At 33.4% G+C, this 25,778-nt stretch overlaps 1 protein-coding gene across 1 annotated transcript in view; it reads right to left on the bottom strand.

The window, feature by feature from the left end:
* LOC129218586 (la-related protein 1B-like) overlaps window positions 1-25,778 on the bottom strand; it is a 114,502-nt gene that overhangs the window by 23,152 nt on the left and 65,572 nt on the right. The window contains exons 12-16 of the mRNA XM_054852901.1: window positions 23,011-23,209; window positions 20,367-20,492; window positions 19,756-19,868; window positions 9,981-10,117; window positions 622-766 (exon numbers count right to left, since the gene is read on the bottom strand). Of these exons, the coding sequence (XP_054708876.1) occupies window positions 622-766; window positions 9,981-10,117; window positions 19,756-19,868; window positions 20,367-20,492; window positions 23,011-23,209 (720 nt within the window). The remainder of the gene's footprint in view (window positions 1-621; window positions 767-9,980; window positions 10,118-19,755; window positions 19,869-20,366; window positions 20,493-23,010; window positions 23,210-25,778) is intronic.

The raw sequence follows: 25,778 nt of genomic DNA, 5'->3' as shown, positions 1-25,778 counted from the left end.
TGTTAAAACCCTGTTGCTGGTTAAACTAGACATGTATATTAATGTCTTCTTTGCCAATACGTTCTCCATCGACTTCATGGTCCTCAGAGCTTATTTGACGACACATATGCCGAAGAAGACCGTGAATGCACTTTAACAGTAGCAAAATTTGTCTTTTCCATGAATCACACATAAAAATCACCTGTCACCTAGCTGATGTTTTTTCACTTTTCGATGAACACCAAGTAGGGATTCGGACATTTTTATTCAACAGATTTATTCAGGATTTGTTCCCTTTTGATTGAAATGACCTAACAAAAATTGTAGGGAACGGATTTGTTACCTTTTGATTGAAAAGCCAAAATTTACCCTTTAATTAACTATCGACTTGTTCCATTTCTCATCCTAGACACTAGTGGATTTGAATGAGTTCACGCGAAAGATATAGAAAATGCTAAAAAGAGAGTTTTTTCAAAGTGGATATGTTTTCTTTTGATAGATTACTCCTCAATTACTGTTGACAAAAACCTTTGAATTTATTACTGAAAAAAATAATATTTTCACTCACACATTTGAGCTGCATTAATTTAAAAACTAAAACTCAAATATTGTAAAAAAAAAGGAGAAAGAAAGAGCTCTTACCTGTATTGCATATTAGCATCTTCTGTAGCTACTTTACGAAATTCTGTATACATTCTACGATTAAAGTGGTCCCTCAAGAAGAATGACCAGAAACGAAAGAGTGTATTCATCTCCTGAGACTGTCCAATGCCAAGAACCTTTCGTTCTAAATATAAGAGCTAGTGTTAGCAGTCCAGCTCAATACATTTTAAAAGCTGTTACACAAAAAATATTTATTAAGCATTACTGATAGGATAGATTTTGCTTCATATTGAAATGTCCACTGTAAAGTCTAAAAAGTAACTGCAATGAATATGTGAGCCCCTTTCTCTCTCTTTTTTTTCTAAAAGTGAAATCATTCCATTGTGGCGTACGATCACCATGACGTTGATGATGATTGTCCGAGTCGGTAATTGAGCCACGGACCTTTGTGATGCTAACTCAGTGCTTTAACCAGTGAACCAAAAGGACTTCCAGGTTCGGGGGCAAAGTTAGGTTATGTGCTTTCTGATGTACGCCACATTACCCCCCCCCCCCCACCAAGTGATGAAGCAGGGAAGCGAGAGAGATATTCAATTTTTATTAACAGGATGCGGGATGTTGACAAACCAGTTGTTCTGGCTGTAGTTGTGCCGTTGCAATTATATGAGCAATCCACAGTTGGGCGGACGACTGAGCAAGTGCTCAGTGCTCGAGGAATGAAGGGCCCATGGCGTAGGCCTCAGGCTACGTTACATGGCGCCATCTGTTGAGTTGCCAGGTCACCACTATATGGCGTACGGATCACCATGACGTGGATGATGATTTTCCGAGTCGGGATTTGAACCACGGACTTTTGTGATGCTAACCCAGTGCTTTAACCACTGAACCAAAAGGACCTCAAGGTTCGGGGGCAAAGTTAGGTTATGTGCTCTCTGACGTATGCCACACCATAATGGACAATAACAGCATATCGTAAATTTTCCGAATTTTTATGCTAATTCATCTACTAATCCAACTCTTTTCCTACACGAAAAATTATTTAATTATGCATTAAGCATTTTAACCGCCGAAAAAGTGCCATGAGAAGAAGCAATCCTTGATTAGTCTGCCATCATCTGTGCCCTCGTACACCACGCCCTTTTGTTCGGAATGAGTTTTACAATGAGAGTTTAACACGATGCTCATTTAAATTTCATATTCTTATTCATACATATAATATTTGGAATATATTTTCGAATTGTAAAGATTGTTGTGTGATGGATCAAGGATGGAACGTGAATGTTCAAGGACTCCAGAAAACTGAAGTCAAAAACTTACCGAAAAATAACAAAAGAGAAATGATTATTCAGTTCTTCACTACAAATCAGCATTTTTTTCGGCTGAAATCAGATGTAAAAGCTCAAAGGCATGATATTTTAGCTTATTTTTAAAGTTACAACGCTTTGTAAGTCATGAAAATTTACTTAAATTACAAAAAGGAGATAAATAGGCTGTAGAGTTAACAAGTTTATGATTTTGATAGTCATAGATGGAAAGATTACTGCATGCATGCAATTTTAATCTTCCCTTTTAAACACGATGTTTTTCCATTAGATTTGAAAATTTATGGCACTGAACAACTCCAAAAATCCTCTCAATATTGCTGTCAATTTAGAAAAAATGTAAGCAAATTAGAAAAACAAACAATTTTAATGCCAAAAATATGTATGTGAAACAAAAATTAATCTATCGAAATCTTTAACAAAAGTTTGTCATGTTTAATGCAACATATTCAAGAAACTTCAGTTTTTTTTTTTTTTTTAAATATTTTACTCAAAAATAGTTGCAGATTGTAGGCAAAGGATGTTAAAAAATGCAGTACTAAATTATTTTGAAATTTTTTTAATAAAGTTTTAAATTTTGAAGAAAAATAAATATTTTTGTGTTTTTACAAGGCCGTAATCAGGATTTTTTTTTTTTGGGGGGGGGGGGCATAAATTTTTGACAAAAAGAAGAAAAAGTCACCTGTTGGAATGATTTTTGAAGCATATTGCACATTGGTAGACATATAGCAATGGGGGGGGGGGGGAACAGAAAAATTAAAAAAAAATAGGAAGAAGAGGGGGTAGGGGCAGGCAGCATTATTGGTTGACTTTCTTTTTTGGAATTTTTCCTTTTGTTCAGTAATTTTACTGAATTACGAAGAGTTAAAGCTACTTTATCAAAATAAGAGCAAATGTTTTCTCAGATAATTTAAATATAGTATTATAATATCATTTAGTCAAATTAAATAATGTACAAGCTTTGTTGGTTCAAAAAAGGTGCGTGGTGTCGCAAATGTGAACAATACCAATGACATAAGGACCTTTAATTGGCCCTGAAGTTGAACATGAAATTGCAATATGTACCACCAATCACTTTTCATGAGCTCTAAGGGTCAGGAGCGTCCAAATAATTATTTCTAAAGGAGGTGCAGACCTAGGAGTATTTTTAATATTTTGAAATACATACCAAACTGACATTGGGTTTGGTATCTCATTTTAGACATTTTCAGAAGACATTTTTTTAAAAGCAATTTCAGGCTATATTTGGTAGTAAAACAAGTGAAAGGGTTTGATTTGCACGGCACGGTGCTACCCAGGAAACTTTTGAAGGCCTAAAAATGCATTTGGGACTGTCCCTGGAAAATTTTGTTATTGATGTTTTAAAAACACAATTTTGGGATGCATGTTGACATGTTAGGGGAAAAGGGGGTTGCTCTTGCTCGGTAATTTGATTGAAGTTATGAGGCCTAGGCTTGATGACGCTGGGGGAGAAGAGAAGGTTCGAGGGTTTTCAAATTAGGAGTAGTTCGGGAGCTTGAAAACTAATTTTTTTTTAAAATTGTAGCTCTAAAAAGGCAGTTTTAGAAGATTTTTGGTGATGTTAAGGGGAGAGGAGATTCAAAGACCCAACATCGGAAATTTTCTTAATTTGTAGTTTTAAACATGCATTTTAGACAACTTTTGGTAACATAAAGGGGGGAGGGTCCCCCAGTCCATTTTTGAAATTGAATCGTTTAAAACGCAATTGTTAATTATCAACTATTATGCTATAGAAGGGGGGGCACTCCCAAAATTTTTCAAAATTATAGTTGCAAAAACGTAGTTTTAGCCGATCTTTGATATTGTTAGGGGGAAGAGAGATTCAGAGCCAAACCCCAGGAATTTTTTGAAGTTGAAATCTTTTAAACACAGTTGTAGAACGATCTTTAGTGACGCTAAGGAGACTTTAGCGTCAGTTCCTTCCCAGCTGAAACTCCAAAAACGTAATTTTGATCGACTTTCAATGATATCGTGGGAGGAGTTTTCGGAAGCTCTCCTCCAGAAAGTTTTTGAAATTCAAGCCCTGAAAACTAAATTTCCGACCGTCTTCAATAATGTTGGCGAGAGGTGGGGGGGGGGGAGACATTCCTCCAACAAATTTTTGAAGTTGGCGTTTAAAATGCGGTTTTTAGAAGATCTTTGCAAATGTTTGTAGGAAGAGAGGTTTGGAGGCCATTCTTTTGTAATTTTCAGAGCGCTCCAGCAGAAATTTTTTTGAAATTGAAGCCCGAAAAAACAAAAGTTTAGACGATATTTGGTGATACGGGGGGGGGGGGGGACATCTTGAATTTTTCCGGCATGAAATTTGAATTTTTTTTTTGCATATAGAACTTCAAAAATTTTAGGGGGCAGGGGGTTCTGACCCATTGACCCCCGTCGCTGGCTACAGCGTTGTGTTCTTACAGAGCTGATATTTCTAAGCTTACAGAAAATTCAAAGTTTTTTTCTTTTGTCCAGATTTTAATTTACCTTAAAAGCATGTGCTGGCCTTATCAACTTGAAAAGGAAACACTCAAAAACAAATAATTAAATAAATAAATAAATAAATTTATGGAAATTTAATTTTAAGCTAACTTTAAGGGAAAAGAATATTTTAAAAAAAATTTTAGCTTTTTTTTTCTCTGCTCCAAAAAATGAAGTATACTCTATATTTACTTTTTTTTTTTAATTTTTGAAAAAGAAAAAAGAGGAGGGGATTTAAAAAATCATATGTAAATAATTTCATAACTCTTGAATACGATAATCATAACTCTGTGTAAATTCATAACTTCTACATTTGAAATATAAAATTAACTGCATTTTTGCCCGCATTCCGTGATTATAAAATACTTTCAAAGCACAATTAATTCCTTAATCATAATCTACAAACACAAATGAGGCGACCAGCTACAGGCTCAGTTTCCAGTTAAGCTGCTCCTAGTTAGTTTATTAGTCCCCAATGAACATTAATGGCCCTCTTAAAGCTATCTACCCTTTGCTCATTACCGCCTTTTCTAGTAAGCTGTTCCAAGTGCCCATGACCCTACTAAAGTAGTATTTCCAGCTTGGCCTGATATTTGAATAGCTTAAAACAATGACCCCTCATCCTGTTTTCCATGCAAAAAAACTCGTTAACATCTTTCATTTTAATAAATTTAACCAACTGAATCATGTCCCCTTTGAATCTCGTTTGTTCCATGCTATACAAATTAAGCCTATTAACTCCGGTGTCATAATCTAAATTTAAAAGTTGTCCCCTTACCAGTTCTAGTTACCCTTCTTTGAACCCTTTCCAATACAGAAATATCTTTCCAGAGTTAAGGAGACTAAAACTAAACAGCTTACTCCAAATGAGGTCTTACTAAACACCTATATAAAGGCAGAAGAACCTTTTTAGATTTGTTTGAAATAGACCTATTGATAAACTCAAGCATTCTGTAGGCTTTGTTATTTGCAATGCGACACTGTTGACTAAACTTGAAATCCTGATAAGACACCTTGATCAATTACATTTTTGCCTGACTAATGACCAAACCCTGCAAATGATAACTCAGATGCTTATTTCCATGATCTAAGAGTAGCACTTAACATTTCTCTACATTAACTGTCATACTAAACTCACCAGCCCACTTAGTAATATGATCTAAATCCTCTTGAAGCTGTTTTACTTGTACTTCATTGTCTACAATCCCCATAACTTTTACATCATCAGCAAAACAATTCATGTTTTCAGAAATACTTTCATAAATGTCATTCCATAAAATAATAAACAAAAGAGGCCCCTAAAACTGGTCCCTGAGGAACCCTGCTTAAAACATCCCTCCATTTAGAATGATTTCCCACCAGAACTACTCTATTTCCTTTCAGTCAGTCAATTCCTAACCCAAAGTAAAGTTTTTCCTCCTATTCCTATATCAGCTAGTTAGCTGAGAGGAGCAGCATGCGGTACCTCATCAAAGGCATTTTGAAAATCAATATAAACAACATCACACTTTTTGTTATCTAAAGCCAAGGTAACCTTGTCATTGAAATGCATTAAATTAGTAGCACACGATTAAACTTTCGTGAAACCATACCGCAAACTAGCCGACAGACTATTAGTCTCTAAGAATTTCATAAACATAGTTTTAATCAAAGTTTCAAAAATCTTACAAACCACTGACTTACAGGTCTATAATTCCCTGCATTATTTTTAAACCCTTTCTTGAAGAGCAGCTTTATGTTAGCCAGTTTCCAGTTTTCTGGCACTGTCCCCGAGTTGTAAGAAACATTGAAAATATTTAAAATAATGTCCACTAATTCCTCTGCACATTCAACTAATATTTTTGGATAAATATTATCTAGCGCTGGAGCTTTAGTTGCTTTAATTTTTCTCAAATGAATTAGTAACTCCTCCTGGAAAACACAAAACCATTAAGCTATATAATAGCTTGTGTCTTGCTAGTGTCAACTGTTGAGATGCATTTTTGTTTGTGTGTTGATTTCTGCTTATTAAAAATATTGTCTTAACCACCCTGCAGTTCTTGACGAGATATCTCATCCATTTCACATGTAATTCTAAAGGAAAAAAAGAGGCAATCCGTAATGCCTGCCATCCCGTCAAAACGAAGAACTTTGTATGTATGGTGTATTTCTTGGGTCTGCTCAAATATTTCTACACTGCAGTAGCATATCTAGGAAAGGTTATGGACGGTTTTTCGCCACAGACAATCTCTTTTTTCTTTTTTCAAAAACAGGGTGGCATTTTAACTCACAAAAGGAAAAGAAATATTTTGAAACATTATTCAAATAAGATACAAATGAGTGCAAACTCCTCCCAGAAATATTACAAATGATTGGCAAAACCTGCATTTTTAAAGCAACAACTTCAAAAGATTTTCTCCCACTCTCTCGCGAATTTTGGCTTCGATTTCTTAAATGTTCCGAGTGAGAGTCCCCTAAAACTCCTACAAAGGTCGGCTAAAATGTTCCAGGGAAGCGTCTCCCCCTGTCTCGCCAAAACCATTCAACACTGTCTTAAACTTTACTTCAATTGTAGTTGAAAAATCGCAATTTTAGACGATCTTTGATAATGAGAGGAGAGGTTTGGGTTCTCTCCTCCGACAAATTTTGCAATTGAATTTCTAAGAAGGCAATTGTAGAGTACCCTCGACTGTTTTTTGAGAGAGGGGCTAGGGGGGGGGGGTTCTCTTCCTTTTTTGTAAAAGGAAGTAAAAATAGGTGGAACATCATTGGAGCATTTGTTCCATGTGTACCCATCCCATTCCATTACTCACTTTTTTTCAGTAAAACCGGAAGCTCTTCTATTTGTTGTGCTTATTAGGATTAATTACTCTACATGTTTTCAAAGTTTCAATAACTCAGCAATGGTTCCTAAGTTCCAGTGGGGAAGTAACTACAGTTAGATCTCTGTTTAACAACTTTCTCTACTTAAAGATGACTTTTCCCGGCCCTGGATGCTCCACTGTAGTTTTAAAAGAACAGTGCTAGTAAAAAAAAATTGCATCACCCTCTCCTTTACACAACAATGGGATTATGTGAGAAGTTTTGGTCGACCAATTAACGATGCATGTAGGTAAAATTCTGCAAAACTTATGAAATAAACATTTAACAGCAGGAATCCAATAATTGTTTACGTAGATCGGGGCTGTTTCCGGGCGAAGGCAAACTGCTGACCCTGTGCTCATTTTTCCATTTTTGAACCTGAATGTGAGTTAAGAGAAAAAAAAAATTACTTAACCTCATGTCAATTTAAGTCTAATGCCAGGATAAAGGTTTTTAAATTGTTATATACCAAATTTGCCCTATGGCATGGAGCAGAATCATCCTGGAAAACGACATTTGAAACTGAAGTAAAGTGATCCCGGATAGTAGGAAGCAGTTTCTCCTCCAAAATGCCAATATACACCTGAGCGTTTATTGTTCCTTGCACAATGTGAAGTCCATCAACTTCTTGATCTGAAATATATCCCCAAATCATCTGGGATATGGGATGCTTGACTGTGTGTTGAATGCAGTCGGGACGATATTTCTCTCCTTTACGGCGCGGGTGATGCAATTTTTTTACCACCACTGTATTCTATTTAAGGACCATTTTTTTTGTGGTCCCTTGAAAGTCCTTAAATAGAGAGCAAACTGTAGTTTCTTTTCAGATCTCTGAATAGCCAGTAGCCCAGCTTGATATAAGAATTCAGCATGAAAAAACAAGGCTGGGAAAAAATTTTTTCTATCTTTTGTATCTCTTTCTAGGTTTATATAACCGTATGGTGAATGTGATCTATGTTACTTCGGTAGCAGCTCTAAATGCCAGATCTTCAATTAGTTCTAACCACGGACATGGGCCCCCAGAGAAAAAAAAGATTGATCTGATCTGCATCATGTAATTTATTTGATACCAACCATTCTTACCTGCACACAATATGTTGTGCGCAGAGAAAAAAAAGATTGATCAATCTGATCTGTATCATGTAATTTATTTGATACCAACCATTCTTACCTGCGCACAATATGTTGTGCGCAGAGAAAAAAAGATTGATCAATCTGATCTGTATCATGTAATTTATTTGATACCAACCATTCTTACCTGCGCACAATATGTTGTCAGAAAAGTACAGAACTGACCTATGTTGTCAATTCCGATACTTTTCAACTTCTTTATCATTAGCAAACATGGCTGCTTCTACTTTTATCTAGAAGCAGCAATGAGCAATTCCAAATTTCATTGTAGCATTAGCAGCCTTTCGCCTTCTCCAACCTTCCTGAGAATTACTCATTTTATGTTTTTAATGCATGAGAAAAAATTTAGATATTGACTAGAAAAATTTCTCCATGCTATGCATTACACAACACTCATGTTATTGTTTTAGAATCATTAAAAGCAAATTTGTGCATCAACATCATTTTCCCTTGTCTTTGAGAATGTAGCAAATTGTTTTCAGCATTTTTTATGCTATTTTGTAACAGAAAATAGGACATATGTAGTTTGTTCCAGCATTTGAAAATTTTCAGATTTTTTCTGTTTGAAATTTTGGAGATTATGATCCCCCAATAAAAATTCCAAATTGGGAGAGAAAAAAACAAAACTGAGGGGTGTGGGGGAGAAACTTTTAATAAAACCTAGTCCCAGACATGAGATTGTAATAAAATATTAGTAAAAAGGGAATTTTTGCAAAAAATCAATACTATTAAACACGGTGGTAACAAAATCCAGAAAAAAAAGTTCCCTGACAATTCCCTGATTTAGTTCCAAAAAATTCCCTGATTTTACAATCGTGGGATAGTATAAGATAGAATCACAATAATATAGCATACCTGCCATTTTTGCAAGAAACACAAGCAGTAGATTTTAGTTCGAAAAATAAGACAAAAATCAGTAGATTTTTAAAACAGAAAACAAGAGAGAAAACAGTAAGATATTAACAATCAAAATGCTTTAAGACCAAACTTTTTTTAACTAAATTTTGTTGGGTGACATTTGAAAACACACTCAAAATGATCAAAACAGAATTTTGATTAAACATTTCTGAATTAATGTTTCAATGAAAATAAATAAATATTAACATGCCTTTTAACAAAATTTAAAAAATAATCGAAAATGAAAAACAAATAAAAATAAAAACACGGGTGCAAAAATATTGAAATCATTACCTGCATGAAAAAAAACTAAAATAATTAGACACCATTGTCAGAACGTTTTAGTAAATTATAAAAGGGTCAAATGAAACAAATCCAATTTGGGGTAATTTTTGCAAATATTTATCATTTTTTGTTGGGTTTGATAACAAGGCTTTGTTGGTTTGTAGCAGTTCTTAAAAAAATAAAAAATAAAAAATTGAGAATGTTGAGCAAGTTTTTCATTTGGTAAAAAAAAAACTTTTGTGTCCAAATAAAAAGAAATTTTTGGGAGGAAAACCTTTAGGAGTTTGGTGGCTAGGTGATTGAAAATTATAAATTTCCCTGATATTTTGAGAAATTTTTTAAATACCCTGAGGATTCCCCAATTTTTTCCAGAAATTAAAATTTTCCTGATTTCTAGGCTGTGTTACCACGCTGATTAAAACTTAAAAAATAACAAACCATTCATGCATCTTGCACGGAACTTATGATAAGCCACTTGTGTAAAGCCATTTTCTTTTAAAAGTGCATGACTAGGATGCTCAAATGAAGGCAGCAATTGGGCACTCCCATAGCTACTGGGAGACAAAACGCTTTCGCTGAAAAAGAAAATAAGTAATAAAACTTTTATATTTAACCAATACATAGCTTGCAACAAACAATATAATCTCAGCCTAGCAGAGCTGGCAAAAGGTACTGTATTAGAAGGAAATAGTGTTTTTGTTACAGAATCATATTTGTTTCCACAAAGATTAACAAACAATAAGTGTTGTTATGATTGCCATATTAATGGGACTTCTGCTTAACATTAGAACAGCAAAATTCTGCATAATAACCACATAGTCCATGAAAAATATAACTTTGGGACTGACTAATTGCAAGCTGATTAAATTATATACAAATGACTTTTAAAAAACCTAGAGTTAAGCTGAAAACATATAAGGTTCATTCCATGCGAAATGAGCAAATCAGCTGTGGCTGACATGTCAGATTTCAATGAAAATTTTTATTTAGGTAAACCATGCATATCTATGAGGGAATTCGAAGTATGGAAGTTTAAAAACTTCTTGCTGCTTTTTTATAGAAATTAGAAGTTGATGCTTACACTAAGCTTAAATTTTCAGAGTTCATTGCTGTCAGTTCGTGACTCAATAATAATTCCATAAGTTATAAACGTACACTTAAAAAAAAATAAATATTTCCGCATTCTTTAATACAAATTCCTATTGGGAAAGAGCAAAGTAAAATTTATTCAGATCTTTTTTTAAATCTGAGATATTAACAAATATTGAAATTTTGTCAATTTACTTCAGATTTCAAATCACTTTTCTAGCTCTTTTAACGAAAAAATAACAGTAAAAATGATTCAGATTGAAAAACTATACATAAATAACTATCTGCTCTAATTTAGTAATTGTTTATGAATTTATTGAGGATGAAATCGTACTTTAAAAAATTAAAACTTTCCGAAAATTTCATTTTTTCCTCTATTTCAGATGTTTTTTTGAAGATGTGGGAATGCTCTAAATTAACTCAATTTTTTGATGTAACATATTGTAGTGTCTTTTAGATGATACAAAATTTTAATAATTGGAATCAGTGTATTTTTGTTACTAGAATAACTTGAACTAAGGTAAAATTTCATTAGTTACTTCTTTTTATTGTAAGTTTAGCAATACTAACCATTTCTTTCGTGTTTCATTTTCTCAAAAGCATGTTTGTGAAGTATTGCTGAAATGTTTCCTTAATTATTGTGTTGAATTTTCCTCTCCATTCGTGACATGGGAAAAATAGCTCTTTACCCGTTCGAGACGGCAGTCCGCAGAGATAGCGCTCCCTCAGGAAGGCAGCTGTGTGACGCGGAATGTGCGCACAGGCCGGGGCAATTTCTCCCGCTTGTTGACATAAAAAAATTCCTTTCCTGAACTTTCCCAACGTTCTAAGCCCATGTAGCAGTTGTTTTTGAAAGGAAAACTAATGTTTAAAAACTCGTCGTTTATTTGAACACTTAATCATAACTATTTACAGGAAAATAAAATAAAAACAGAATCGCTTAAAAACAAAAACGATCTCCATCTATCAACTTGATAGTCACCCTCACTCACTCATTCATTCCAAACACCACCTCATTCCATCTCAATGCACGTGTCTTATGCACGTCGACTCGGCACGTGCCGATCGCCGATTGGCGATGACGTCAATCGCGTCAGCCCGCACCCAGCCGACGTGCAAGAACGAATTTGCATGGGAATCAATAATTTTTTCAATAGCCAACATCGGCCCCCTTCCCGTGCAAATCACTCTTCAAACATACTATCACTTTCACAACATCAAAAACATCAATTGCAAATGTAACTAACATTTCAAAAACACAATACATAAATATCACCAGTATTAAATCAAAAAAATTTGAAATTTGAAGAAAATCTAATAAGTAAAAAGTTAAGCATAACTAAAGCTCAATAAGTTCACTTTGAAATAAAGTCAAAAAGTTCAAAGTCAATGAATCTCAAAAAATCACACAGCATCTCGCTGGTCAAAACGTAAAGTCCGGAAAAGTCATTCTTTCCAAAAGAAAGCACATTCAAACAAATACTTGATCACAAAATTTCTTCAACTCCAATCTAGTAGGTGGCTTCGTAAACAAATCTGCAACATTTTCTTTCCCAGAAACAAATTTCAAATTGAAAATTTCATCATTTACTAAATTGCGAATGAAATGGTATCTAACGTCTATATGTTTCGTTCGCGCATTTTCTACACTTGATTTCGTGAAATCAATTGCCGATTTGTTGTCGCAAAATAAAGTACAATCTCCAAGACTGAAGTTCAAATTTTTATCCGCTAGTACATTTTTCAGCCACACAGACTCTTTCGCCGCGTCAGCTAGTGCGATATATTCAGATACCATCGAGGACAGACTCACACATTTTTGCTTCGTTGTTTTCCACACAATAGGAACTTCGTCGATAAAAATTATCATTCCTCCCAATGAAACTCTGTCGTCCCTACTTGCAGCGTAGTCGGCATCTGAAAAACTTTTCATTTCAATGTTTCGCACTTTGGACAAGTTCAGCTTATATTCTTTGGTAGACCTAACGTAACCTAGAAGCTTAAGTAGTATTTCCCAGTGTTTGATTCCGGGATTTTCCTGCACTTGCGATAAAACATTTACCGCGTAGGTTATGTCGGGGCGAGTGCGGTTTGCTAAAAATGCTAAACTACCGAGCAAACTTCGATAGGGAATTCTTTCCATTTCTTCTATTTCACACTTTGAACTTGGGCAATCTAATTTTGAAATAACAGTTCCCTTTACTATGGGTAAAGAAGTTATCGGGATTTTATATTCTTTAAATTTTTCACAAATTTCTTCTATGTAACTTTGTTGATGCAAATACAAATTTTTATGATCTTGACAAAATTCGATCCCTAACAATTTTCTCGTTTCTCCGAGGACTTTCAGATCGAAAATTTTTCGCAGACTTTTTATGACTTCATCTATATACTGGTTTTCCTTTCCGAATATTACGATATCATCTACGTAGAGTAATAGGATGGTATTTCGTCCTTTAAAAACGCAATTACACCATTCTACTTTAATGAAATTAATATTTTTTAATGCTTTCTCGATTTCTATATACCAGTTTCTTCCGCTTTGATGTAGTCCGTAGATTGACTTTTTCAGAAGACAAACTTTATTTTTATCTTTACAAAAACCTACGGGTTGGTGCATATATATACTTTCCTTTAATTCGGCATATAAATAAGCGTTTTTTATGTCTACTTGACAATTTTTCCAACTATAAAAACAAACCAAAATACAAAAAAATAGTCTAATAATTGAAAAATTGACTACTGGGCAAAAAATAGCGTCAAAATCTTCTCTCCTTTGTTGACAACCTAAAATTACCAACCTCGATTTGAATCTTGAAATTCGATTATTTACATCCCTTTTTACGCTGTATACCCATCTATTTCCTAGTATAGTTTTGTTCGGCGGTCTCTCAACTAACTCAAAAACTTTTCTTTCTTTCATCGTATTTAACTCGTCGTTCATGGATTCGATCCAATCTTGAGCATTTTCTGATTCTATAGCGTCCTTGAAACTTGTCGGAATTTTCACCTCAACAATGTTCGCTTCATTTTTTTCAGTTTCGCGTTCCGTATCATTTGCAAATTTAATCTTTCCCGAAAAAATATTCTTTCCGCTGAAATCAAACAGCTGTTTTTCGAATTTTAAATTTTTACTTTTGCAATATTTTTCTATATCATTACATGATCTAAATCTTTGTTTCGTTCCCTCTAAGAAATAATAAATGTCATTTCGCGTCCCGTCTGGTCTCGGCACTGCATTTCTAACCCAATTCAATTCTGACGCGCTTTTCGCAAATTCAGATCCGTTTTCTTCGGAAACTTTCTCAGTTGAATCTTCACTAGATGTTCCACCTTCATCGCGATTTTGCGCGCTTTCTTCTTCATCTAACTCATAATGGAATTCCGAGTATTGAGTTCGTTTTTTAGGTTTTTCTATTGGGTCTAGGACTTCTTCCACTGCATTCTTATTTTCATTAAACTTAACATTACAAGTTTCAATTACTTTTTGCTCGTTATTTAACCAAATTCTATATCCTCTGGTATTTATCGCATATCCTATCATTATTCCCTCCACTGCACGCATTTCGAATTTATTTCTCCGTTGCTTTGGAACATTAACGAAAGCTTTGCTTCCGAAAGCTTTTAGGAATACTACCGAGGGTTTTCTGCCGAAAAACATTTCAAAAGGGGTTTTGGTTGTTTTATGACAAATTCGATTCCAAGTGAAAGTGAAACAATATAACGCTTCTGCCCACCATTCATTGTTCATTTTCGCGTCTTTTAGCATTGCTTTTATCCCGTCTAAAGCTGTCTTGTTGAAACGTTCGCAAATCCCGTTTTCCTCTGGTGTATAAGCATTTGTTCTTTGGGCTTGAATACCGTAAGAACTTAAATACCGTTCAAACTCTTCATTGCAAAATTCGCCCCCGTTGTCTGTACGAATGTTTCTTTCCCGTTATTCTTTCCATTTTCTTATGATAGTGGATGAATTTGCTTAAAACTTCATCTTTTCGTTTTAAAGTGTAAACAGTCACGAAACGACTAAAATCATCAATTATCGAAAGAAAATATCTACTCCCACTTTTTGATGGCGTTGGTCGAGGACCACAAACGTCCATAAAAACTAACTGTAGTGCAGAATTTGAGGTCTTAGGATTTGATTTAAAAGAAATCCTAGTTGACTTAGCTAGAATGCAAACTTCACATTTTTCGTCTGGTTTTTCTATTTTTGGAAGACCATTCACGCTTTGATTTTTACTAGTATCTCGGATGTAATCATAATTTATGTGACAAAATCTCCTATGCCAAAGGTTAGAGAGTTGATTTTGTTTAACAGTTCCAGCATTTACGTTAAATCCGACTTCCGTTTGTTTATTTTCTACAATTTGCGTTTGTTTAACAGTACCGGCATTTACGTTGAATCCGCTTTCTACTTGTTTATTTTCTGCAGTATCGTACGCAAACGGTTCTACATAGTATAAACCCTCTTCTCTCCGTGCATAAAATAGCTTTCGCCAATTATTGAAGAACACGCAAATTTTTCCTTTACTACCAACAAAATGTGCACTGGCTGCTTCTAAACGTGCACCGGAGATTAAATTTCTTCTCATGTTTGGGTTGTATAAAACGTTAGTTAACTCTATCCAATTAACTTTCCCGTTCATTTTTACAGCAAATCTCACAGTTCCTCTTCCCAAAACTTTACTATTAGCATTTCCCACTGCCAAAGCCATATTTACATCGGAAATTTCTTCAAAATTTTTCATTAAGTTCTTGTTATTACAAAAATGCGTTGTTGCCGCACAATCAAAAATCCAGTGAAACTGATTCCTATTACAATCTTTACCTGCTCCTGATTCAGAGGTCGAAATGTAACTCTCAACTAACATCGAATATTTATCATTGAAGTTCGAAAAGTTATTACGATTTACGTTACTTTTACATTGCGCGATCAAATGTCCGTATTGATGACATCTATGACACGGTCCTATTAACTTTCTATCCTTCGTATTTTTAACAAATTTAGCATTTCCTTTGTTTTCTACTACTTTTCCTGTCTTCTTGCTTCTATTAGTAATATTGAAAGCACTCACCTCAGGTTTTTCATTGTCGGCTTTTACCTGTTTCAGTCTACTTTCTTCTTTCACCAGCTCCTCAGCAATCTTGTTGATGTCAAAATCTTCATCACTCCAACGGTAAATTAGTTGGATTATACCGGTATATTCCGGCGGTAAATGCCTAACAACTTGGAAACCTTGAAAAAGCGAATCTAAACTATGGCCCGCGTCATACAATTTCTTCACATCTAATTTAACTCTAGCTATAAAAAGACCCATTTCTTCGTTATCTTTATAACGGATATTAAAGAATTCATCCAAAAGTTGTATAACTCTCGCTCGCGTTTTTGGTTCAAACTGAGCTTGCAGAATCTCCCATGCTTTCTTGCCATCTGATGTGTCCTGAATGAGTGGTCTGAACTCAGGCTTTATAGCATAATAAAGTGTGGTGTAAGCTCGATCCTGCAACAGGAGAAATTCGCTACGCTCACGACTAGTTGCCTTTTCATCTAAAGCGACTACTTTCCCTTCAATAAATTTCCAACATCCTTTATCGAGAAGTAATACCTTAACATCTATTTTCCATCTATCCCAGTTCTTTTTGCTGAGCAGTTCAAAACCTTCGGGGAGCAAAGCCATGGCTGTAAAGCAATGTTCAAAATTTCTAACTTAAACTTGAAAATCTTCAGACTTTAAAAAGCTCATAAGATTTTTCAGTCCTTACGGCCCCCGAAGCCGATATATCTCTCAAAATGAAATATTGCAACATGGGCACGGCCCATAACCTGTTGACATAAAAAAATTCCTTTCCTGAACTTTCCCAACGTTCTAAGCCCATGTAGCAGTTGTTTTTGAAAGGAAAACTAATGTTTAAAAACTCGTCGTTTATTTGAACACTTAATCATAACTATTTACAGGAAAATAAAATAAAAACAGAATCGCTTAAAAACAAAAATGATCTCCATCTATCAACTTGATAGTCACCCTCACTCACTCATTCATTCCAAACACCACCTCATTCCATCTCAATGCACGTGTCTTATGCACGTCGACTCGGCACGTGCCGATCGCCGATTGGCGATGACGTCAATCGCGTCAGCCCGCACCCAGCCGACGTGCAAGAACGAATTTGCATGGGAATCAATAATTTTTTCAATAGCCAACACCGCTAAGCCTAATACGCAATTTCGGAAAGTACGCATACATAATAATGGATAAAATGTATACTTTAAGCAGAAATGAAACCATTTTTTAATATATAATAAAATATATCAAAATTTCAATCATAACAAAAAAATTGGATGAAAATAATTGATATTTATCAATAAAAATGCAAAATATATTGTTTTTTACAATAACTAAAAGTACCAAAATTAAACAACATATTTTCTACAAAACAGGGAAAATATTTGCGCTTAATATTATGAAATACTTGAAGAATATTGTAACAATTAATATTTTAAATGAAAAATTTCAACGCACAGATAATGCGCATTGAGCATTTTACACTCATACAATGTGTTACGTCTTTTCTTCTTTTAGCAAATTACACATCTCCGTGTAATTTCTTTGCCTTCTTTTTCAGTGTATCATTTTCGAAAGTAACTACTGTATGAAGAACTCCAACAAAAATAATTTATAGTTGTATCAATGTGACCCAAAAGATCCATAGATGGATCAGTCATAAATTAAGATGGATCAGTCATAAATTAAGATATCTCCTCCTCGGAAAGATAACGTGTTCTCCATGGCTACCAAATGAACATAAAAGTAAAAGCCCTTACTAGAATATATCCTCTTCAATCCCATTATAAATGAAACCGAAACTAGAAAGAGCCACTTCAAAATGAGTATACGTTTCCCTTCTCACTTGCGAGCACATGTTTATATTTTCTTTCACGAAATCCAATAAATCACAGACACTTGACAGACCCCATTCTGACGTCAGACAGAGAAATACTAATGCAGGAGAGCCATCATTTGAACGGAACATGAATAAGTAACGCGATCTAATAGTTCGTTCCAAATCCAAAACGCAGAAAAGAATCCAAAACATTAGGCAGGCTGCATATTACGTACCGTAATGCACGGATGCGCTTTTCAACTCCGAAGAACCACCTAGCACTGATGCAAAGACGAGTCGTTCGTCCCGAACAGGTTAAAGAACATACTGAATTTAAAGATATGGGCAGAGGACCATCTCATCTAATTCTCGTATTATTATAACTTGTTATATGTAATATTTATCCGCAAATTTTTTTTAAAAATAAAATTCACATTATACCAGTGTATTTTTTTTTAAATTGAAATAAATATTAGATATACTTGCTTTTGCATCATTTAGTCATTTATCTAGTTCTTTGAATTCTCGTAATTTCACATAAGGGTCAACTCATGTCCAAGTAATCAAATTAAAATTATTATTTTAAAAATTGCAATATGTTTTTTTCAGTAGAATGTATGGCACAATATACGTAATTTACGAAGGTGAAATGAAGTTTTGACGCTGTTTATTTCTGTTTTAGTGTGTGAATTGACTAGCAAAATTGCTCAATTTCAAAGACTTGTATCTTTTTTACAAACCAAATACAAAGAACAATACATATAACATGTATAGTACTTGAATGGAATATTCAATTGGCTGAAAAATTTTATTTTTAATTCCATCCCCTTTTGGTTTACAAGGGTCTAAAAATGTCATTTTTGTCATTTTCCCGGTTTTTGAGGAGCTGTAATCCAAAAAGGGTACACAAACACACAACAGTTACATATTCTTTTTAGCATGATTCGAGTAATTAGTTTTTGCCGTATTTCATTTTGTGTTTTCGTCCCCTACGCGAGTTATTCCCCTTTGAAATGAGTAAAATTTTTAGATTTGACCTTGAACTTGAGCCTGTTCCCATTATTTTAATTATTAACTTACAGTTATGTAACTCAACATGTAAGACTATCAACTTATGCACTTTAACATCAAAGTGTTAAATTAACGGTCATAAATGTAACTGAAATAGATTTTGGCCAAAATGCAAAGGACTAAAAGTCCCATTTTTGACTACGAAAATCACTTTTGATGACCTGTAAAAAAATCAAAGGTCCAGTTGAGAGAAAAAATAAAAGTGGTTTTAAACATCTTTTTCATATGCATCTTTTAGGGATATAAATTTCAAAATATTAAAAATGGTCTAGTGCACTCCTCCTTCGAACCTGTATGGATTGACCCACAAAACACAAAGAAAATGCTATTTTTCTGAATTTTATTATACGTTTGGAAATCGAAAACCATTTTCGAGTTTCTTCAAGCAAATAGTAGAAACACAGCTCCATATTCTTGCAAATTTTTAAAGTTGTCTGAATTTTCCTTTATTTGAATTTTTGTGTCTATGTGAAGGGGAAATCATCATTTTACAAAATGTCACTAAGTTTAAAACTGATTTAGAAGAGAAAAGAGTTAAAATACAACTTCAAAAGTAAAGTATTTCTTTTATGATACTTAGCACATTATTGGGTATTAATTTCAGCAGAGCTAATGCATGGCTTAAAGATTGAGATTAAAAAATAAAATGCTTAATTATGATAAAACTGAAATTTTTTCACTTTTTGAAACTCTGTTAAAAGTTAACTATAATAACTTTGAAAATTTTACTGATATCAGATTAATTACCCTACTCCATAGATTGCAACAACATATAACTTTTAGGTTTTCATTAAATAGTTAGTAAGATAAAAGCCTTCAAAAATGCAACATTTAGCATTTATGAGAATGCTGTTCAATTTGACCAATTTTCAATCGCATGTAACTATTCATATAAAAAATATTCAGAAAAATTATTTTAGATATTTTTATATAGGCATAAAAGGAACATGTATACCAAATTTCATAAAAATATGTTACCATGCGGCCACCACTTTTTTGTGAATTTTGCTCATTTCATATGGAATGACCCATAAATGATTCAATTGTACAAAAGGAAATGTCAGAATACTAAGTGTCAAAAGGATTAAACAGAGCAAAAACCAATTACCTCTTTTTTTTGTCACTTTTATTTCAAATAACAATTCAAATTATAAAAACAATAAATAATTACCTCGCTGAATTTGTACGAGAGCGGGAAGGGTGTTCTTTCACATCCATAACCCAGCCAACGTGTTGACCTAAAGCATCACTGTTGCTTCGTTGTATTTTGTGAAATCTATTCCTCTGAGAAATAAAATGGAAAAAAAAAATTAAAACAATTTGCTTTTAATATGAAAGGGTTTAATAAATATGAATTGTTTTTATTTTTTTATTCTAAAAAAAATAATAATAAAAAATTATAAGAGAAAAAGAAATTTTTTTCCAGTACACATGAAGTGTTTTAAAAATAAGTTACACATTAAAGAATTTCAGCTCAGTTATAGATTTTGTAGGAATTAGGCTTTTTCGCTAAACCACCTCAAAGCCAGAGTTACTAAAATAACGTTCACCTCAGCACCACATTCAATTTTGTTGGACAATATGAATTCATTAACTTTTGTTACCATTATTTTACGATATAAAAATAATTTTCTTTAGGTAACTTGAAAGTTGAATGATTCAAAATTTTAAGGTGGTACTTTGCACTTCAAATTATCCAAGTAAGACTGCAGTAAAGTGGTGTGCTTTTTACTTGAAGGGAGAGTAATTTTATATAGTAATTAAAATATGAAGAAACCACACCTGATTAGTTACAGGATAAAAATGAGAAGCAGCATAATTTCCTTTTGAATGATCCATTCCAACATGAATAGGCTCTGACGGTAAGGACATACTATTGTAATACATAGCAGAGCCTTGGAGAGGAACCTAGGAAACCATGAAAAATACAAGTTTTGATACATTCATTTGATACATCAAGTTTTTAACATGAACTACTCTTCGTGAAAATACAGAAAAAGTAGTAATAGAAAATATGCCAGTTTATCGTACATTGAAATTTTAAATCTCTACTAGTTATAAACAGTAGTGTCTTGTCTGAACAATAACCAAACTAAACTATTGCACTTACAGCTATAGAATTTGGCACATATGTAGTTCGACTTAACTGTTTTCCTCATTTGGTCAATATTAAGTCAACTGTTGTTTTGGGGCAAATAAAGGGCTGTACAAGGAAGTTAGTTTGCAGTGATCCCTTATAATCAGGGGACAGTCATTATGCACCCTTGCAGTCATTTGGGAATAATAAATTTAAAATGAAGCTGTACATCCCATTTTAATTGCAATGATTACCACTATAAAGTTAAAATGAGCCAAAAGATACTGAACAAAAGCTTTTTTTCTTAGGAATAGATACAATTGCAATTATAAAACTTTTCTCCAACTTCTTTTATTTCTGTTTTATGCTGAAAATATTCTCAGTATGTAATACTTTGTGCCATTCCTTTTACTTTTTAACACTTTTTTAACTCATTTAATTATTATAAACATATTTCTTTCTCTTTCGACATACATATCTTCTTATTCAAAACATGCAAATAAATACTTCTCATTTTTTAAGGAATGTGTTAATGCACCTCAAACATATAACTGCAAAATTGAATCACTATAATTTTTTACTTAATGTTTTGTTACTATTTAGTCGTTATTTTATGCATCATATCCAAATAAATTCTGATTTTTACAAAAAAAAAAAAAAGTAGCTCCTGAAAGAGTTACATTCTTCCTTATTAAGCATATCTCATGATGCTATTTTTAATTGCAGAATTAGTTTGAATTACTATTATTATTATTATTTTGGTCTAACATTTATAAATTCTTATATAATACTTTCTTTTCTTGTTCCCCCCCCCCCTCTGCTAAATATTTCTTAAACCCCTATTAAAGATGCTCTTTTTATGTCACAACTGGAAATTGTTTTCTCTCGGTCCTCATGTGGGCAAAATAAGGCAGTGCAATGTGCAGTAAACAGTGCAGCAATTTGTAGTAAAGATAGGGCAATGAGCATGATACCAACTATTATGTAGGTTGATCGAAAAAAGTTTACAAGCAGAAACATTTGAAACAAACATTGTGGAGCGAATATTTTCACCCAGGGTGGTTGACAGATGGCGCTAGTTGTCCTACAGCGGTTTAACGAGTAAGTAGCGTCAGTATGCAGAGACGCAAGAGCAACAGTAATGGCAAGACATCTAGAAAAATGGTCTCGCAAAGAGGTGCTGGCCGTAATTTGATTCTTATGGGCCAAGAATGTGGCTGCATCCGAATTTCAGACAAATCATTGAGGTATACGGGGACAAAGCAATGAGTAGACAACAGGTAGCGTATTGGTGTCATTCTTATCAAGCGGGTAGGGAGCAAGTGGAAAACTGCAATATGGAAGGTTCAAGTGGAAGCTCTGGAATCACTCCCCCCCCCCATACAGCCCCGACTTGGGTCCCAGTGACCATGTCCTTTTTCCGGACTTGAAGCGAAACTTTTCTAGAACACGGTTCACCACCGACGATGCAGTGAAAACGGCTGCCGAGAAATGGCTCAAGGAGCAAGGCCCTGATAAACAAGTTGGTCGAACGTTCTGGCAAATGCCTAAACAGGTTTGGCGATTATGTGGAAAAGTGAAGGCCAGATGTGTCTCTTGATTCCCATTTGTATCTTGTTTCTATTGTTAATAAATACATTTTCATTTGCCTTGTAAACTTTTTTTTGGATCACCCCTCGTATATTAAGAGCAATAAACCAACATGCTATTACTGATTTTGGTGCCATTTTTAAAACAGGTGAACAAAAAATATTCAAAGCTAACTTTGCCATTGGCTAAATCCTATTTATAATTAGTAAGAAATCTTCTAAATCAAAAAATTGCAAGTTTTAGCCAATGGCAAAGCTTAGCCTATAATGGCAGGGTTCTTTCAGTGTTTGAAATTTTGTCTCAACATTACTCAAAAACTCATTAAAAGTCTAATAATAACTGTCCCGAAAAACTCAGAATGACTTTAAGGTCAAAAGTCACCTTGAACCTTAAAACTGTCGTAAGAATGTTATGTAATATATCAACAGAAAGTTCTATTTCTTAGCTTTACAATGGTTTTTGAACTTTCATTCTGCTCTAATTAGGAGAGAAGTTACACTCATTAGTAAGAACACTTTTCTTTCACATTGAGCATAAAAACAGCTAAAATATGTAAATTTTAGGCTCTTAATCCATAAAAGTTGGCAACTATGCTTGCTGTACTTGAAATTAAAAATGCTTGTTATTTTTCAAAGTTTGTATTTTTTTTTTTTTAGTTACATTATTAAAACAAATGATATGAATCAACAAAATAACAAAATAATAATACAGAAATATGCAGTAAGAAGTTGATTGACTTAGGCAGAAAAAAATACTAACATCAGATACATATCTGCCAATCAAATCCTGTTCATAATAATGAAGACCATCATTAATCGTTGATGCCATTTCCTGACTCATTATGTAAGGAGTCCAATTATGCTTATTCCCACGATCATGCTTGCGATTACTACTCTGTGTGACAATGATTAGTTTATTGATATCTTGATCACTTAACTCATACTCTGGCTTAGAACTCCTGAAAAATTTTAAACATAAGTTCAGGCATGCAAGCAAATAGAACAAAAAAAAAAAAAAAAAAAAATTATCTAAAACTACAATTAAGACAGAAAGCTGGAAAAATTTACAATATGAATCACATGTAATTAATACAGTTAAACCCAGTTTGTCCAAAGATGAAGGAATCGAATAGAAATTTCACTATAGAAAGCTAAATAGCAGAATGTTAAACCTAAAGGGGAACTGACACTATTACGTTATAGCTATAAAATCAATTTTTATGGTTTTTTTATATACAAGCATGACAGTATAATCTATGAAAAAAAGAAATTGATGAGAAGAACAATTTTTCCTGGCTACTTTTAAATATGAACCACAATTGGTGCAAGGATTAAAAAAAAAAAAAATTGTGATCATAGCAAAAATGTTTATATAACTTGTATTTAAGTACAAGACTTAAATACCGCTGATATGCAATTAGTACCTTGAAGAAAACCAAAATATTATACAGTAAAACTTCCTTAAAATTTAGTACTAAAATGTAATGAATCTCAGTACTAATGTAATAATTAATTGGGTAAAGGAAGTCGAATACTTGCTTGAGCTGATTTAGAATGAGAGGAAAGTGTTTTTTACATTCAGAAAGCCTTGAAAAACATAATTAAATTTAACTAACTTATTCTACAGAGGGAAAGCTTTTGTTAATGGGTAGTTTAAAGTGGGTAAAACTGAATGAAATATAAAAGAATAACCCTAACATTAGATATTCATATGACACAATTATGAGTAATTAAATCACACTTTTAAATTGCAATGCAAATACCTGAGTAAGAAATCATTCCCCTTCCATCCCCAACCTCAGATTTGCAATAAATAAAAAGAACTTTCAATCCATATCAAGTCAATGTTTACTTCATCCTATGCCCTTCCCCTACTCTTTTCTTATCACCTAACTTGAAGTTTCCTTTTGTTTTTATGGCATCAATGTTATTTTTATTTATCTTTTAAAGGAGAGAAATGTAACATAAATAAACAAATGTGTATATGATCTCCCTGCTCTTCTTATGACGATGATTATATATAATGATCCCCTCAACTCTCTCTAACAAAAAAGAAAAAGCTCCCCCCCCCCATGCTTCTTTTTTAACCTTACCCCAGAATTTAATGACACACACTAGGGATATGACGTTCATGAACGAACGGGTCAAAAAGAACGAATCCTTAAAACGAGCGGATCCGTTCGTTCATTTTAAAAATGAACGACCATTCTTTTGAACGGTGAGCAGTTTGGAACATTGTATTAATGTACTTCTGACAAAATCGAATTATTTTTTTAAAATTTCATTTATCTTCAAATTTTTAACTCTCAAATCAATCTCAAATTTCCATTTCCTCAGTGCAGTACATTATATTCATTCGAACTTTTTTAATTTCTGCTTGATTCATCATTTTTCTTTAAATGTTGCAGTTCATTTGCTGCTAAACTCATCCTCACACTTTGTCGTCAAAATTATTTCTAAAAATACCTTTTAACATTTTTCTGGCAATCTTTTTGTCTTCTATAACATTCCTATTAACTATCATCTATATTGATTTGGCTTGATTTTTAACTTGCTTGGTGACTTCCAAGTCATGTATTTTACATTCAATAACCAAAGATTAATAAGGATTATTACTGTCTAATTTTTCCCTCATTTAAAAAAGTGTTGGTTTTTTTTTATGTTCTCATTGGTACTGTGGAATAATTTTGGAGTCTTTTTTTTAAAAATTAAGTTATCTGCTACTTCGGCTGAGCTATCTACAGCACCTTCTGCACCTCTATACTGTAGGTGCATTGATGATCTGTTATGTAATAATTTTGACAATTTTTCTGAACTCGGCAAATATAAAAAAAATAAATTTATCACAACTCCTTAACATTCAAAAAGACTCGTTTTAATCTATGCATTTTTAATTTTCTAGATCTGAATATTACAATTGGCTCCTCATAGGATATCACGTTTTATGATAAGAGACGAGAATTTCAGTTTAAGTAAACTGCCTTTAAGATTTTTCTTCATGCCTAAGCAAAAAGGTTTTTACTGGTTTGTCTCACAAGCACTTAAAATTAAAGGAATCTGTAACACAATCCCAGAATTCAATCAAGAAATTTCTTTGCTCCAAAACAAGCTTATTGATAATAATTTTCCTATTAATCTAATCAAATATGTTTTCACATATCACCTTTAATCAACATTATGCTTCACTGTAACTATTTAAATGCTCAAGACTATGATATAACCATGAGAAACCATGCACCTAGGTTGCGCTTATGGATGAAATACTTGGAACATCTTCTTGGATGACTGGTGATGACTGGGACTTATTTTTGGAATGGATTAATTGATTTTTTAAAAATTTATTTGGGGTTTATGTTATATTTCGACAATTGGAAAATAAGAAAAATTTTATGTGGGCCTGGATTTAATTCATCTACTCAGAAAATTAGGTAACACATTGTTTATTTTTTGTATGTGCTGGTATTGGGTCCAGTAGCGTACCATTATTGTAGCTATTTGGGTTCTAATGGTACAGACAAAACCCCCAAC

The sequence above is a fragment of the Uloborus diversus genome, chromosome 3, assembly GCF_026930045.1.
Source record: "Uloborus diversus isolate 005 chromosome 3, Udiv.v.3.1, whole genome shotgun sequence".
Taxonomy (NCBI): Eukaryota; Metazoa; Arthropoda; class Arachnida; order Araneae; family Uloboridae; genus Uloborus; species Uloborus diversus.
Note: the sequence above shows the minus strand (reverse complement) of the source record. Positions and strands in the feature narration are given on the sequence as shown.